We start from the raw sequence: 17,196 nt of genomic DNA, 5'->3' as shown, positions 1-17,196 counted from the left end.
CTGAAATTTGTATTTATTTATTTTTATACTAGTAATGGCGGCAATCTTAAGGCGGGACTGCAATATTGCGGCAGACAGTCTGACACTGACTGACACTTTTGACTTTGTGGGAACCAGTGACACTAATACAGTGACACTGGCTGGGTATTTTTGAGCATAACTTGTGCTGAAAACATATAGAGCAAGGTTTCTCAAGCAGGGTTCCTCCAGAGGTTGCTAGGGGTTTCCTTGAGCAATGAACAATTTCTACTCCTCAGATAAGTTCCTACCGGCACCATTGATCTTTTTAGCTATCTGTAAGTAGTAATTCTTCACAATGACCACACGTTTAAGGAGCAGTCTTTCCACTGACCATCACACTAAGGTATCATGAGTTGTAGAAGTAGTCATTTTTAGTATGGGTTCCCTGAGACCGGAAAGTTATTTCAAGGGTTCCTCTGTGTTGAAAAGGTTGAGAAAGGCTATAGAGGCTGCTTTTGCTGATCTGTATTTATCTGAAAATGTTAGTAGCCTGACTGTCTGTGGCTTCAGGACATCTGAGTCACCAACCTGGCACAAGAGTGCAGCACATGCAAATCAGAAACCAGTCAGTATTCCTTATCCCTATACTAGTGTAGAGTCCGTGAATCAGAAAAACGATTGACGTCAAAGCATCAGCATAACCTCCAGTTAAATAGTATTTTTAGAAGCCAGTCAGCAATGCATTTTTCTTTCAGTACATGTCTTTTAAAGGCTACAGGACATGTTCTTAAACTTTAAATAGTGCCTTGAAAAAGTATTCATACCCCTACCTTTTGTCATGTTACAACCAAAAACATTAATGTATTTTATTGGGATTTTATGTGATAGAACAACACAAAGTGGGACATAATTGTGAAGTGGAATGACAATGATAAATGGTTTCCAAAAATGTTACCAATAAATATCTGAAAAGTGTGGAGGGCATTTGTATTCAGCCCCCTTTACTCTAAAACCCCTAACTAAAATCTAGTGGAACCAATGGCCTTTCCGAAGTCACCTAAGTAAATAGAGTTCACCTGTGTTTAATTTAATCTCAGTATACACACAGCTGTTCTATGAAGCCCTCAGAGGTGTGTTAGAGAACCTTAGTGAACAAACAGCATTGTGAAGGCCAAGGAACACACCAGACAGGTCAGGGAAAAAGTTGTGGAGAAGTGTAAAGCAGGGTTAGGTTCTAAAAAAATATCCCAAGCTTTGAACATCTCATGGAGCACTGTTCAATCCATCATCTGAAAATGGAAAGAGTATGGCACAACTGTAAACCTACCAAGACATGGCCGTCCACCTAACCTGACAGGCAAGGAGAGCATTAATCAGAGAAGCAGCCAAGAGGTCCATGGTAACTCTGGAGGAGCTGCAGAGATCCACAGCTCAGGTGGGAGAATCTGTCCACAGGACAACCATTAGTCGTGCTCTCCACAAATCTGGCCTTTAAGGAAGAGTGGCAAGAAAGCCATTGTTGAAAGAAAGCCATAAGAAGTCCCATTTGCAGTCTGCGAAAAGCCATGTGGGGGACACAACAAACATATGGAAGAAGGTGCTCTGATCAGATGAGACCTAAATTGAACTTTTGGCCTCATCTGACAAATGTCAGATGTTAATTCATATATAATTATATTTAAAATATTTGATTATAAAAAAATATAAAATATTTGTAAACTAAATTTGACAGTAAATTTGAAGTGAGTCTTTAAATCTGGGCCTGTTTGAGGGACTCCCTGTGTTTTGCTGAGATCCCGTGCCTTACCACAATCTTATCGGTTTACTGATAATGCAAATCAATTTCTTGTTCAAGAATTATGCGGCTGATATGGAATATTCACTTCTTCCATTACTTCCAGCACTTTTTGTGATCACTTTAAAACTTAGCAATTCTTACGTTGCATGAGAGTTTGAGTTTTGTTAAAAAATAAATTCTATTATCTAGAAAACTGTCAAATTTTCCCTAAGGATTTACCCCCAGCCTGTCTTCTTTCCTTACTTTATTTTTTATCCTTTTATGTCCACTTTTTAATCATTCTGAGAAATAAATAAATGTGATTTATAACCAAAAACGAGTTCCCAACTGTGCGCAAAAGAATGTTATAAACTCATCTTTTTCTCTATAAAAATAATACTTTTTAATTGTTTCCATTTATTCATTAACCGCAATGGAAAATAACTACCAAATTTTTTTTGTTATAGTAACAAACATGGAAAATCTGGATTTATGCTTCATAGAAAATTTAAGCAACATGTTGCCTACGATTTAATAAAGGAAAGAAAGTATAACTGTGGTGAAGGTTTACAAAACAACACAAAGCAGCAAATAATCAAAAATTGAGGCCCCATTCACACTTGAGCGAAAGCATTGAGTTTTTAGAGCTTTTGCTTGTTTCTATAGCACATTTTTGGACTGGCACCATTGATTTGAATCAGCCTCCTAAAAGCGCTCTAAAGAAGCTCATGTTTATATATAAATACGTTGTGCTGATAACATAAGTGATTCTGGTGTAGCAAGTGAGAAAACATAAGAAATACACTCTTACAATAAAACCAATTTCTGAGTGAACAAAAATCTATATATAGAAAGTATATATGAAAAACATTTCATCAAAAAGTGAAAATAATAATTATTGAGTCCGTGGTGAAAACAAAAATGACAATATGATTCTAAAAAGTGAGTAAAAGTCCAAGAATCCTTCAACCTTCACCAGAAAAAAGAAAGAGGATGAGACAGGAGGGAAGGGAAGGGTGATCCTGGGACCAGAAGATCAAAATCACTCAGTGTGTGGGGACCCTTACTCGAACTGGTGGACCCCCTAAAGAGCAAGGTCTAATGCACCAGCAGATTTAGTCCTCGGCAGGGTCTAACAGGCCTCCATCTGCTGTGTGAGGCTGCTGTGAGCTGTGCCAGGTTGGCGGAGGCTGGGAGACGATCTAAGCCAGTCCCGGACACTGATATACTTGAGGTGGGAAGAAGAGGGTCACTGGGGCAGAGAAGCCAAGGAGACACTACCAACTGGGGGATGGGATCTCACTAGCAACTTACTGGCTTCCACGGATTTGCTTTTCCCCCGTCTTGGGTTACCTATCGCCACCTGTGACCGAAGGTGGCTCTGGAGGAGCAGTGCGCTTCATAGACCGGAGTCTCCATCTCCAACTAGGACATCACAGAAGATTGCTACGTTTGGAGGCCTATTAGACCCTGCAGAGGGCTAAATCTGCTGGCGCATTAGACCTTGCTCTTTAGGGGGTCCACCAGTTCGGGTAAGGGTCCCCACACACTGAGTGATTTTGGTCTTCTGGTCCCAGGATCTCCCTCCCCCTCCTCCTGTCTCATCCTTTCTTTTCTCTGGTGAAGGTTGAAGGATTCTTGGACTTTTACTACACTTTTTGAAATCATATTGTCATTTTTGTTTTCACCACGGACTCAATCATTATTATTTTCACTTTTTGATGAAAAGTTTTTCATATACACTTTCTATATATAGATTTTACCTATGTTTTGTTCATTCAGAAATTGGTTTTATTGTAAGAGTGCACTTCTTATGTGTTCGCACAAAATATATATATATATATATATATATATATATATAATTTTTTTATTTATTTTTTGCTCTATAGAGATATTTGATAGTTTTTGTTGCAGCGATATACACTTGAAACTCTAGCGCAGTATTATTCTATTATTCAACATATTTTTCCAAACAATCTCATGTACTAAACTTTGGACATGAGCAAAGAGCATTTTGCTTTGCACTTTTTCTGCATGTTTTGTTGCGTTGAAATTGTGTGGAAAAATTGAGCAACAGCTACCCCATTTTGGGTTCCATTAGGAAATAACGACACCAAAAGCACGTTATGCGCTTTTTACGGATGCAGAAACATGGGCAGGAACGTTTCTGCTACACCCAGGTGTGAACGGGGCCTGGAGTGCAGAGGTTTTATAGAAAGCATTGCAACTGTACTGTGGCTATATTGTCCTGTCCATTCACATCCAGTTTTGTAGCTAGATTTAACAGGCGTCCAGAATAGTTTCTGGGAGGGACTGGAGCTTTTTGTCATATGATTCTCTGCTGTTTAAAATCCTGCTACAATGTGTGTGTCTTTTAGGAAACAAGACCGCAACATCCACTGCTGGGACTTAGCGTTCGGAAATCCGCGAGTTCAGAACTGTTACACCCAGGACCAGAGATCAGAGAAAGGAAGAGTGAGCAAAGGAAATCACTGGGTAAGTGTTCAGGATTGCCTGATATGTTTTCAAATTGTGGCATATTTACACACATTCCTTTGCGGCATTCAAGGATTTCCCCATTTTTTTTTTGCCTGATACAACTATGACGTCTAGTTTACACTTGCTTCAAAACATGGTTTTGGACAGGCTTTGTTAAAGCTCTCTGAACGTGGGTCAAAGCTCCTATCATTAAATAAAATGGTTATCTTACAGTCCTGTTTACACCTTGCTTTTGCTTGGTGCTTTGGTGAGGCTTTGGTGTGGCTTCGACGAGCCTTTGGTGGGGCTTTGATGAGGCTTTAGTTGGACTCCAAGCGAGCTTTACCATAGACTTCTATGGAGGCTTTGAAGATGCTTTGAAGAACCACTAAAGCTACATGGGGTATAATTTTTGAAGCAAAGCTGAAGCAAAGCAAAGCAAAAGCAAGGTGTAAACAGGACTGCAAGCTAACCATTTTATTTAATGACAGGAACTTTGACTAGCTTTCAGAGAGCTTTAACAAAGCCTGTCCAAAGCCATGTTTTCAAGCAAGTGTAAACTAGCCGTTAATGTGTATTGAAGCCGAAGCCTCAATGTAAATGAACCCGAAAAGGTCATTTTCATCCAAAACTTTGCTGGCAAGTGCAAGCTAAAAAACATTATTTGTTTCTTATATCTCGGCCCAGTGGTGGGATAATTCCCAACAACATTTCCTTTGCAGCCCAGCTGCCACTGCCATTGAAAATTCAGGTGATGGTGTCATGATTTTCCTTTCATGAAAGTATAACACCTTTAGGGCGCATTTACACCTGCTTTGGCTTCAACACACATTAAAGCGCCTAAAGCTTCACCATGCTTTTATGAAGTGTTTTTGATGCTTCGGTGGTGCTTTGATGATGCTTCAGTGGTGCTTCGATGATGATTTGGTGGTGCTTCAATGAAGCTTTGGTGATGCTTCTGTGATGCTCTTTTGAAGATTTGTTGAAGCTTGGCAGATAACTTGTGCTTGTGTGTGGAGATCTCATACATGCAATTTCTCCAAAACAAAGCAAAGCTAAAGCTGAATTAAAGCCTCTCAAAAGCCGCAGGTGCTTCAAGCGAGCTTCAAGCAAGCTTTGAGAGTTCTTTGGGGGCTTTGGAGATGCTTTGAAGCACCACTAAAGCGTCATGGGGTATAATTTTTTAAGCGAACCCGAAACAAAGAAAAAGCAAACGCAAGGTGTAAACAGGACTGTAGGCTAACCATTTTATTTAGTGACCGGAGCTTTGACTGACATTCAGAGAGCTTTAACAAAGCCTGTCCAAAGCCTTGTTTTGAAGCAAGTGTAAAATAGCTTTTAAGCTGCATTAAGGCATAATAATCACTTTCCTACCGCTCACTTTTACCCCCTTCCTGTCCGGGCCAATTATCAGCTTTCAGAGCTGTCAAACTTTAATGACAATTGCACAGTAATCCAGAACTGTATCCATATGAAACTTTTATCATTTTTTCTTTCTTTTAATGGTATTTAATCACTTACAGTTACGGACCACCCACCGTCATTATACAGCGGTACTTTGAAGAGGAACAGCGAGATGCCATAACCCCGTTATCCTCTTTTTAAGTGGGCGGTCCGCTTTCAGATAAATGTTGGTCTCAGTGTCAGATTTGCCACAAGATCACAGGTGCCCCTCCACCGCTTACCGGAGCCGTCTGTAGCAGCGGAGGCATCTTCTCCCCTCTGTGGTATGGAGCTGAGTGAGGGGAAGGTGACCCCCACCTGTCTCTATACCATTGCAGGGCAGAAGCGACGTCAACACATCACTTCTGCCCATAGCTACTAAAGAGACTTTTTATTTTATTTTTTTTAAAAGAAAATTTGCATTTATTTTTTATTGCAATTTGGTGTAAATATGAGATCCTTTTTGACCCCAGATCTCATATTTAAGAGGTCCTGTCATGTTTTTTTTCTATTACAAGGGATGTTTAAATTCCTTGTAATAGGAATAAAAGTGACACAATTTTTTTTTTTTTTTTTAAAGAACAGTGTAAAAATAAAGAGTAAAATGAATAAAAAAAGGAAAAAACATTTTTTAACTCACCATGTCCCGCTGAGCGAACGCATACGTGAGTAGCGCCCACATATGAAAACTGTGCTCAAACCACACATGTGAGGTATCACCACAATCATTAGAGCGACTGTAACTCAAAACATGCAATTCTTCAAACGTCGCACATGGATATTTTTAAGGATGACATGTTGGGTATCAATTTACTAAGCGTAACATCATCTTTCACAAACTAAAAAAAAATTGGGCTGACTTTACTATTGTCTTATTTTTTAATTCAAAAAAGTGTATTTTTTTCCAAAAAAAGTGCGCTTGTAAGACAGCTGCTCAAATACGGTGTGACAGAAAGTATTGCAACGACCGCCATTTTATTCTCTAGGGTGTTAGAAAAATGTATGTATAATGTTTGGGGGTTCTAAGTAATTGTCTAGCAAAAAAAAAAAAAATTATTTTAATTTGTAAACAACAAGTTTAAAAAATAGGCCCGGTCTTAAAGTGGTTAATCACCACTGGGGTTTTTTATTTTTTGCTAAACATAGGAAAAAAGACTGAAAATTTTGAGGAATAAAAAAAGTTTTCATAGTTTGTTATAGAATTTTGCAAACAGGTAATTTTTCTCCTTCACTTATGTGTGCTGATGAGGCTGCATTGGAGGGCACTAAGAGGTGGCACTAATGGGCACTGATAGGCTGCAATGATGGGCACTGATGAGGTGGCACTGATGGGCACTGATGGGGTGGTGCTGGGGGGCACTGATGAGGTGGCACTGATGGGCACTGATAGGCACTGGTAGGCAGCACTTTTTGGCACTGATTGGCAGCACTGGTGGGCACTGATGAGGTGGCACTGGTGGGCAGTGATAGGCTGCACTGATGGGCACTGATGAGGTGGCACTGATGGGCACTGATAGGCACTGGTAGCTAGCACTTGTGGGCACTGATTGGCAGCACTGGTGGGCACTGTTGGGTCTGCACTAATAATCAGTGAAGATGTCCCTTTCACAGAAGCCAATCATCGGCTCCCCTCTCCTCACGCTATCAGCACGAGGAAAGGAATGCTGATAACTGGCATATGTTTACATCGTGATCAGCTGCCATTGGATACACTGCTGATCACATTGTAAGGGACCGCTGTGATTGGCCTTTTATCTGTTATCAGCTGTGTGCTAAGGATGCAGCGGTCACAGAGCGTGCCACCCACGTGCCCTCCTGGTGGTGTAAGCCCACGCTGTAGCCGTCTTTTGGCTATAGCACAGGCAGAAACTTGTTAAGAATACGAACATACACATATAATAGTTGCGCATCAACCCAAATAAAGTCCAAAGAAATAGATTTTGTGAAAAGACATTCAGATTGCTGTGATGTCATACTCTTCAGCACAGTTTGTGAAAAAAGAAAAAGTTAAAAAAATACATTTCAAAGAGTGAAACAATCGGCCATCCAACCGATTGAGTGTAATTATCTTGAAAAATCTGACCAAACACTTTGTGTCCTTCATTATAATTCATTGTAATTATATTCAATCGTGCCTATTCAAATCTGGGCATTGTGTCACTTGAAGCTTCCTGCTAAAAGCTCAATAACATAAATTAGCTTCTTTGGGGCAGAGTGGTGCATTTTTGGCCACTAAAAACTTTAGTGATGTCCTTCCGAGAACAAGCTTCTCGATCATCCCCTGGGGCGTGCATCTGGCAGTGTCTGTGACTGCCAGGTCCTCGGGACCCATCACGTCACGGATCGGGGTAAAGGGCCAATCCCAGCGGCCCTTTACCAAGTGATCGCCCCATCAGTGCTCAGCAGTGCTCTACAGTGCCCCATCAATGCCACATCTGTGCTCCAGCAGTGCCTTACAGTGCCAAATGTGCACCCTATCAGTGCCCAGCAGTGCTCTACAGTGCCACATCTGTGCCCCATCAGTGCTCTACAGTGCCCTATCACTGCACATTTGTGCCACATCAGTGCCCAGCAGTGCTTTACAATGCCCTATTAGTGCATATCTGTGCCCCATCAGTGCCCAGCAGTGCACTACAATGCCCCATCAGTGCACATCTATGCCCAGTCATGCTCTAAAGGACCCCATCAGTGCCCCATCAGTGCCATATCAGTTCCTAGCAGAGCCCCATCAGTGCACATTTGTGCTCTATCAGTGCCACATCAGGGCCACGTCAGTGCCCAGCAGTGCTCTACAGTGCCCCATCAGTGACTCATCAGTGCACATTGGTGCCACATCTGTACCCCATCAGTGTCACTCAGTGCCCCATCAGTGCCACATCGGCGCTCTACAGTGCCGCATCAGTGCCCTACATTTCCTTCAGTGTCACATCAGTGCCATCAGTACAACTACAATACACCTACAGTGTTCATAAGTGCAACTACAGTTCCCATCAATGAGTCCCATCGGTAAGGATGAGCCGAACACCCCCCCCCCCCCCCCCCGGTTCGGTTCGCACCAGAACCTGCGAACAGACCTAAACTTTGCGTGAACTTTAGAACCCTATTAAAGTCTATGGGACTCGAACGTTCAAAACCGAAAGTGCTCATTTTAAAGGCTAATATGCAAGTTACTGTCCTAAAAAGTGTTTGGGGACCTGGGTCCTGCCCCAGGGGACATGTATCAATGCAAACAATTTTTTTTAAATCGGCTGTTTTTTTGGAAGCAGTGATTTTAATAATGCTTAAAATGAAACAATAAAAGTGTAATATTCCTTTAAATTTCGTACCTGGGGGTTGTGTATAGTATGCCTGTAAAGGGGCGCATGTTTCCTGTGCTTAGAACTGTCCTTGCACAAAGTGTCATTTCTGCAGGAAAAAAGTAATTTAAAACCACTCAAGGCTATAATGAATTGTCGGCTCCCCGTAATACAGAGAAGTCATTGATTTAAAAAAAAAAGCGTGGGGTTCCCCCAAATTCAATTACCAGGCCCTTCAGGTCTGGCATGGATATTAAGGGGAACCCTGCGTCAAATTTAAAAAAAATGATGTGGGGTTCCCCCTAAATACAGGTCTGGTATGGATTTTAAGGGGAACTCCACGCCAAATTAAAAAGAAAATGATGTGGAGTTCCCCCTAAAAATCCATACCAGACCCTTTATCTGAGCACGCAACTTGGCAGGCCACAGGAAAAGAGGGGGGGACGAGAGAGCGCCCCCCCCCTCCTGAACCGTACCAGGCCACATGCCCTCAACATCAGGAGGGTGCTTTGGGGGTCAAAGATCCCTCAAAGCACCTTGTCCCCATGTTGATGAGGACAAGGGCCTCATCCCCACAACCCTGGCCGGTGGTTGTGGGGTCTGCAGGCGGGGGGCTTATCAGAATCTGGAAGTCCCCTTTAACAAGGGGACCCCCAGATCCTGCCCCCCATTTGAAATGGTAAGGAGGTACAAAAGTACCCCTACCATTTCACAAAGAAAGTGTAAAAGAATGTTAAAAAAGACAACACTTTTGAAAAAGTCCTTTATTAAAAATAAAAAAAAATAAAAAAAGATTCCAGCAATGGTAATCCACTCTTGCTATCCAGCGATGGATGATCATCTCTCCGGGGTCCAGCGATGGCTGATCTGATCCAGCAACAGGTGACCTCTCCGTCCAGTGCAGCGCAGTCCATCCATCCTCTGTCTCCACTGGCAGAGACACTGCGGGATCCTGGCAGCCTGACATTACATCAGAGAGGGGCGGGGTTACCCACACGTCATTGGGGAAGCCAGGCTTCCCCACTTGCGTCAGAGGGGGACGGGGTCAGGTGGCCCCGTCCTCCTCATATAACCACTTTCAGACCGGACCAATTTGCTGGTCAAAGACCAGACCACTTTTTGCGATTCGGCACTGCGTTGCTTTAACTGACAATTGCGCGGTCGTGCGACGTGGCTCCCAAACAAAATTGACGTCCTTTTTTTCCCACAAATAGAGCTTTCTTTTGGTGGTATTTGATCACCCCTGCGGTTTTTATTTTTGTGCTATAAACAAAAATAGAGCGACAATTTTGAAAAAAACGCATTATTTTTTACTTTTTGTTATAACAAATATCCCCCAAAATATATATAAAAAAACATTTTTTTCCCTCAGTTTAGGCCGATACGTATTCTTCTACATATTTTTGGTAAAAAAATCGCAATAAGCGATTATTGATTGGTTTGCGCAAAAGTTATAGCGTTTACAAAATAGGGATAGTTTTATAGCATTTTTATTAATAATTTTTTATTATTTTTTTTTTACTAGTAATGGCGGCGATCAGCGATTTTTATTGTGACTGCGACATTGTGGGGGACCCATCGGACATTTTTGACAAATTTTTGGGACCATTGTCATTTATACAGTAATCACTGCTATACAAATGCAGTGATTCATGTGTAAATGACACTGGCAGTGAAGGGGTTAACCAGTGGGTGGCAGTGTAGGGGTTAAGTGTTCCTAGGGGTGTGTAACTAACTGTGGGGGGGTTGGGCTTTCATTTAGTGAACACTGATCTCTGCTCCAATCACATGGAGCAGAGATCAGTGTCACTAGTTGCTAGGCAGAATGAAGAAATGCTGTTTACAACGGCATTTCTTCATTTGGCCGCTCCGCGAGACGATTGCGGGGATGCCCGCGGCGATCGAGTCCGCGGGTCCCGCGACCGGACTCATGGGGGTCCCGACCAGCGCTGGAGCGCTTCGCCGGCGGCGCGCTCCCGATGGCAGGGCGTCAAATTTAAAGGGACGTACATGTACACCCATTTGCCTGCCCGTGCCATTCTGTCGAAGTACATCGTCGTGCGCTGGTCGGAAAGTGGTTAAGGAATGTCAGGCTGCCGGGATCCCACAGTGTCTCCGCCAGTGGAGACAGAGGATGGATGGACTGCACTGCGCTGGAGGGAGAGATCACCCATCGCTGGATCAGATCAGACATCCTTGGACCCCGGAGAGAGTAGCAGAATGCGTTTTGGGGTGTAGTTGCAAGTATGCATATGTCATGTGAGAAAAATAACCTGTTAATAAGACAATTTTGTGAAAAAAAATCTTTATTATGCAAATAATTGTGGGAAAAAATTAGAACATGAAAAAAACTCACTATGCCTCTTACTAAATAACTTGGACTGTCTACTTTCCAAAAAGGGTCATCAGGTGTGATCAATTTTAAGTGATTGGCACCATAGCTTGTAGACTGAGGCTGTAACCTTCACAAAGACCAAATAATATACACTGATTTGGGTTATTTTTACCAAAGATATGTAGCAGTATATCTTTTGGCCAAAATGTATGAAGAAAAATTACTAATTTGCAAAATTGTATAACAGAAACAAAGAAAAATGCATTTTTTTTTTACAAAATGTGCAGTCTTTTTTTATTTATAGCGCAATAAAATAGGAAAAACCCAGTGGTGATTAAATGCTACCAAAAGAAAGCTTAATTTGTGTGAAAAAAAGGAGAAAAATATCACATGGGTACAGTGCTGCATGACTGAGTAATTGTCATTTAAAATGTGAGAGCGCTGAAAGCTGAAAATTGGTCTGGTTAGGAAAAATAGGTTAAAAATGGACATAATGCCTGAAAATCCAGGTAATATGCATTTTTTGTTTGGTTTCTTACCTCTCTTCCTCCTAGTAATTGGCTTTTCATTGGTTAAAGCAAAAATGGTTATGTGAATTTATTGGCAATTTCTAACTTGACTGTATTTCTTTAAATAAGGACACTTGATTATGAAAAAAAAAAATTGTATACTGTATTTATTTAAATGTACATCTGTCACCATCAGACTAAATTTCAAATAAATGAATGGTGCCATAAACATTAATATAGAGGAGATTTAGTGGAATAAATAAAATGCTTTCCACAATTTGGATTTTTATACAATCACAGACTCATGTGCAAGACTGAAGCCAGTGCTACATAATAAGAGAGCCAAAAGCGACTTCTGTAATATTGGCACAGAGCAACAAATGCCACATTGTTAGCAATTAACAGGTGGCTCTTTCATTGTCCAGTGTGCCTGCACAGAAACCCAAAAATTAGGATATTTCAAACAGCAATTTATAAACACCGCAGGTTTTGTACAAGCTACATAAGTATCAGTAATGGAACACATGCTTATATTTTGAAATGCTAAAATAATAATTTAAAAGTCATTCCACCAAAAATTATACTCACATGAAATTTGTTTCCCTGGCTTCTCCCAGCAACTGCATCAGTCTGCACCTGAGTTTCTGGTTCCTCCACAAACTGCAGGCATCAGGCTAGACATGAGTCCCTAGTTCTTCCTATCAGCTCCAGGTATCAGTCTGCACCTGCGCTCCTGGTTCCTCCATCAACTGCAGGCATCCGGCTAGACAGGAGTGCCTGGTTCCTCCTACCAGGTGCAGGCATCAGGATAGATATGAGTCTCTGGCTCCTCCCACCAGTGGCAGGCATCAGTCTAAACATGGGTTCCTGACTACTTGCACCTCCTGCAGGCTCTGCACATGATTTCCAAGTTCTTCCCACCAACTGCATGCATGAGTTTGCACACCACCAATTGCAGACATCAGGCTGCATGATTCCCTAGCATCTACCACCGGCTGCAGGTATCACCTTAAATATGAGTTCCTGGCTCCTCCCACCAATTGAAGGCATTAGTCTTCCCCTGTATTTTTGGTTCCTCCCACCAGCTGCAGGCATCAGGCTGTACAGTGTCCATGGCTCCTTCCACCAGTGGCAGGTATCAGTATAAACATGAATTCCTGATTCCTCCCACCAACTGCATGTATAAATTTGCACATGGTTGCTCCCACCAACAGGCTGCACATGACTTCTCTATGCAGAGCTGCACCAGATTTTGCACGCTCCAGTTTAAGTAAATCTACCCCATCATTTTTAGTACTCTTGTGTGAACAATAGACATGTGCACACTGAAATATTTCGTTTCAGAATTTAGTTTTTCGTCCAAAAAATGAATTTATTTAGTTACTTCCGAAATTCGTTTTTTATTTATTTTGTTTCGTTAAAAAATGCATTCATCCAAAAATCCGAAATAATTAAGGTCAAATCTGTCATTGAAGGCTTATGGTGTCTGTCGAATGTTCTAAGAAGATTCAATGGAGCAGCTAAACTGTACGACGCCGCAATCATACATTTCCGGTCAAATGTTCCGTCTACAAGCTATAGTAGAATTCTAATGTTGTATGACACTAGTAATAATTATATTTATTTATTAACCTCCCTGGCGGTATGATTAGTTCTGGTTTTAGGTGCTGAAAGCGGTACAATTATTTTGCATGGAAATTTGGCGTTTTATATTGTAGTCCTGTAATTCTTAAGCCGCGTACACACGGGCGGACTGTATGGCCTACTTAGTCCGTCGAAACACATTTCAGCGGACAGTCCGCTCGTGTGTGGGATTCAGCGGACTTTTTCAGCGTGCAGTCTGGCGTACTAAGTATTTCGGATTTTTCGAAATACTGTCCGTCGTACTTTGGTTTCAGCGGACAATCCGCTCGTCAGTAGGCTAGTTCGACGGACTAAGAATGGCACATGCTCAGAAAGGATTTACACGGCGAAAGGTTGCATTGCTGTGTATTGGACTTCCTATTTCTAGTCCCGTCGTACGTGCTGTACACGTTATCGCGCAAGCTTTCGACGGACTGTTTGTGCATCCGTGTGTGGTCAAGTCCGTTCATTCGAAAGTAGGACGGACTGTCCGTCGGATTGTATGGCGGACTAAGTAGGCCATACAATCCGCCCGTGTGTACGCGGCTTTAGGAATAACTCTCTTAAATCTGTTCAAACCAGAGTCTAGTAGACATCCTGGGTATGATCAAGTTTATAATATAATAAATAATAATAAACATTATTCAATAATGTAATCAAATCCTAAAACACTTAAAAAGGTACACTTTTTGGTTGCTATGGACAATCAACAAATTTCAGGCAGAAAAACAGTATTTATAATATAAAAGTGCATGCAGGGCACTGCACAGACCACTAGGGACAAAGGGGGTGTGTATTTTTTTAATACTGTACTGTAATCTGTAAGATTACAGTGCTGTGTGTGTGTTTTGTGTCTTTTTACTTTTTTGAATTTGCATCTTCATGTCAAATCTTTTCTCTCTATGTCGAATAATCTTGGACTAATAGAGTTAGGTTAGGCACATTCGACCTTTTTTGCTATTGGCCCCTTTCACACATGCGGACAGTATGTCTGTATTTCATCCATCCGTTTGTGGATGAAGCACGGACATACATGCATCCCTATAGGATAGCGGGGGTCTGCGAATGAACATCAGCTGACACCTGATATCGTCCGTCTCCGCTTTGGTCCGATTCTGCAGACAGAGGAAAATCCTATTTTTCTATCCGTCTGCAGAGTGGATTGGATGAACACGGACAGACGGTCCATGTTCATCCAATCCCCCATAGAGGAGAGCGGACATCTGACAGGGTGGTCCCTGCACAGTGTCATCCGCCGGCTCAGTGGGGATAAACGGAGCGATCCCCGCTGAGGAAGCGGATCATCACGGGGCGGATCATTACGGATCCGTCCCGTGTGAAAGGGGCCTTAGTCTCTATAATGTCAAATCTTTTCTATCTATGTTGAATCTTTTCTCTCTATGTCGAATAATCTTGGACTAATAGAGCTAAGGTTAGGCACATTCGACCACAGGTATGATGGACACAGATTATTGTCAGCGTCATGTTGAATCTCCTAACTATATCGAACTGTTGTCACAACGAAAATGAAAATAAAGCATTTGTTTATGTTGGATCTTTCAGTTTTCGGATTCTGTACGTTCGTTATTGTTTGTTAAAAGGATAGTGAAAATACCCGAATTTCGGATGAAAATGCATTTGGACTAAAAAGAATGCACATGTCTAGTGAACAATAGACCATCAACCTCATTTAACCTGTATCTTCATCTCTGTACAAACCTGGTGTTAAATTTGGGTAGAGCTGGAAACAAAGATTGAGAGATCGGATTAGAGTTTACAGCTGAAGTCCTGGAGAAGTTAGACACCAACTGATGTATCAAGCTACTAGCATCTTCTTATAGATGAAATATCCGAGTAAGCAAATTAAGAAATATATTGTCCAGCAAATTTCGGACATACACAATGAGCATCCCAGTTATAAAATGTAGTCATTAATATGTATTATTTCTTGGAACTCCAAATTTCGTATGTTGAAAATGTCTGGGTCAAAATCAAAGAAATGTCTTATTAAACAATATTGACTAGAGCGTAATATTTTGACTTAATGTTATATGATCTATTCAGTTAATTATCAAAATATACAATATTTTTGTACTTGAAATATCAGATATTGTCAGGGAATGAAGTTTGCTACGTTTTTTGGCTCCATTTGCAAAATACCACACGAGCCAAAGAGTATTGGCTGTGACATTCCAATATGTCCCACTGTACAGATTGGCAAAATGCAGTTTTGATTTATTTTTCATCCTACTGACTGACTATCACGTGACTGTTTTTTTTTTTCCACATCACTATCTTGACATTAAGAATTATAAACAACAGTTGGTTGTATCTGAGCGAATATGGAATATGTTTCAAGCCACTTAAAGGGGATTTGTCACCCTAGAATTATCTTGTTCGTAGATGGTCTAATACATGTACCTATGTGGTCACTCCTTGAAAATAAAAGGAGTCCACTCCTGCACTGCCCTCATCTGCCCACTGTGGCATTTCATGTGTCACCAGTAAAACAGTTTCACTTACAAACCACTCCAGAACCTAATAAATTGTATATAGTGGACCTAAACGCAAAATTGTAATTTTTGTCTTGAATTTTGTTTCATAAATATGAACTTCCTGATATGTGAGTGTGCCTAGGCACTCCTGTGCCTATAGCCCAATAGGTGTATATATGAGATCTAAGGAACTGCTACCTTTGATCACTAGTTTTAGATGATTTGGAGCGAGATTTGGTGATGTCACTGTTGTGGTGCACACTGTCCTCCTTTCTGGAGGCACTGACATGAGGAAGCAAAGCCCTGCCTCTACCAACATGGCTGTCTCCGCACAGAGACATGGTGCAGAATAAGGCATGGAAAGTCAGTAATGGGTAATGATCAGCTGCAGACAATACTGGTGACTAGTCCTCTACCCTCAGCCTGCATTTTTGGGCACAGCTCCAGTGTTTAGTTCCTCTTTAATGTGATGGGTGGAGTTGACATCTAAGGTAATACTGTATATATGTGCATTTAAATGAGTAGTGTCTCTAGTAGTGATTGTAAAAAGTTGGCAAAATAAGACCATCCATAGCAGGAACCGGACAAGATTCTAACCATTATTGGGCAGGCTGAATCGATCGATCGTCTTGGGTACAACCTGCCCACCGGATTCATTTGCGATTATCGCAAGTGGCTGCTATAACAGCTAGTGATAATTATTGTTTTCTCCCAGGATGGACAGCTTCTCCCTCCCGTCATTACATTGTCCACAAGTTTTGTGGTCTCAAACCGCTTCTTCAGAACTTCACATTCACATATGGCATAGTTCTTGGAAGAGCTTACATTGATTTTAAGAATTCAAGGAAAGAAGGAATTATACAATAACATTACAGTAATGCATATGCACATCTATAAACAACATTCATCATGTGAAACCAGTGTAAAGAAAGTCTTACCATTAGGAGTCGAAGGTAAAAAAAAGTCAAAGGGAGGAAGAAAAGAAGAAGAAAAAAAATGTATAATACCTCCTTTGTTTAAACTCTTAGATGCTCTTCCAAGAACTATGCCATATCTGAGTCCTGAAGAAGCAGCTTGAGGCCGTGAAACATGTTGACAATGTAGCATATGATATTAATATAGTATATAGAAAAAGGAATTATTTGACTGTATTTTTTGATCAGTACTGTTTGTAATACCCACTGTTGGGAGATTTTATGCTACATTTGTAATACCTTATGATATTTTTGTGTTCTCTCAGCTTCTCGTTATTACCAGTGAGCCATCCTACATTACCCAT

At 41.3% G+C, this 17,196-nt stretch overlaps 1 protein-coding gene across 3 annotated transcripts in view; it reads left to right on the top strand.

The window, feature by feature from the left end:
- Positions 1–17,196, top strand: part of ARHGAP15 (Rho GTPase activating protein 15) — a 978,992-nt gene that overhangs the window by 534,227 nt on the left and 427,569 nt on the right. For all 3 annotated transcript variants that reach the window (XM_077447752.1, XM_077447751.1, XM_077447750.1), the window contains exon 9: positions 4,117–4,234. In XM_077447752.1, coding sequence (XP_077303878.1) covers positions 4,117–4,234 — 118 coding nt within the window. The remainder of the gene's footprint in view (positions 1–4,116; positions 4,235–17,196) is intronic.

The sequence above is a fragment of the Lithobates pipiens genome, unplaced genomic scaffold, assembly GCF_037356315.1.
Source record: "Lithobates pipiens isolate NorthernLeopardFrog02 unplaced genomic scaffold, aLitPip1_a1.2 Scaffold_22, whole genome shotgun sequence".
Classification (NCBI taxonomy): domain Eukaryota; kingdom Metazoa; phylum Chordata; class Amphibia; order Anura; family Ranidae; genus Lithobates; species Lithobates pipiens.
Note: the sequence above shows the minus strand (reverse complement) of the source record. Positions and strands in the feature narration are given on the sequence as shown.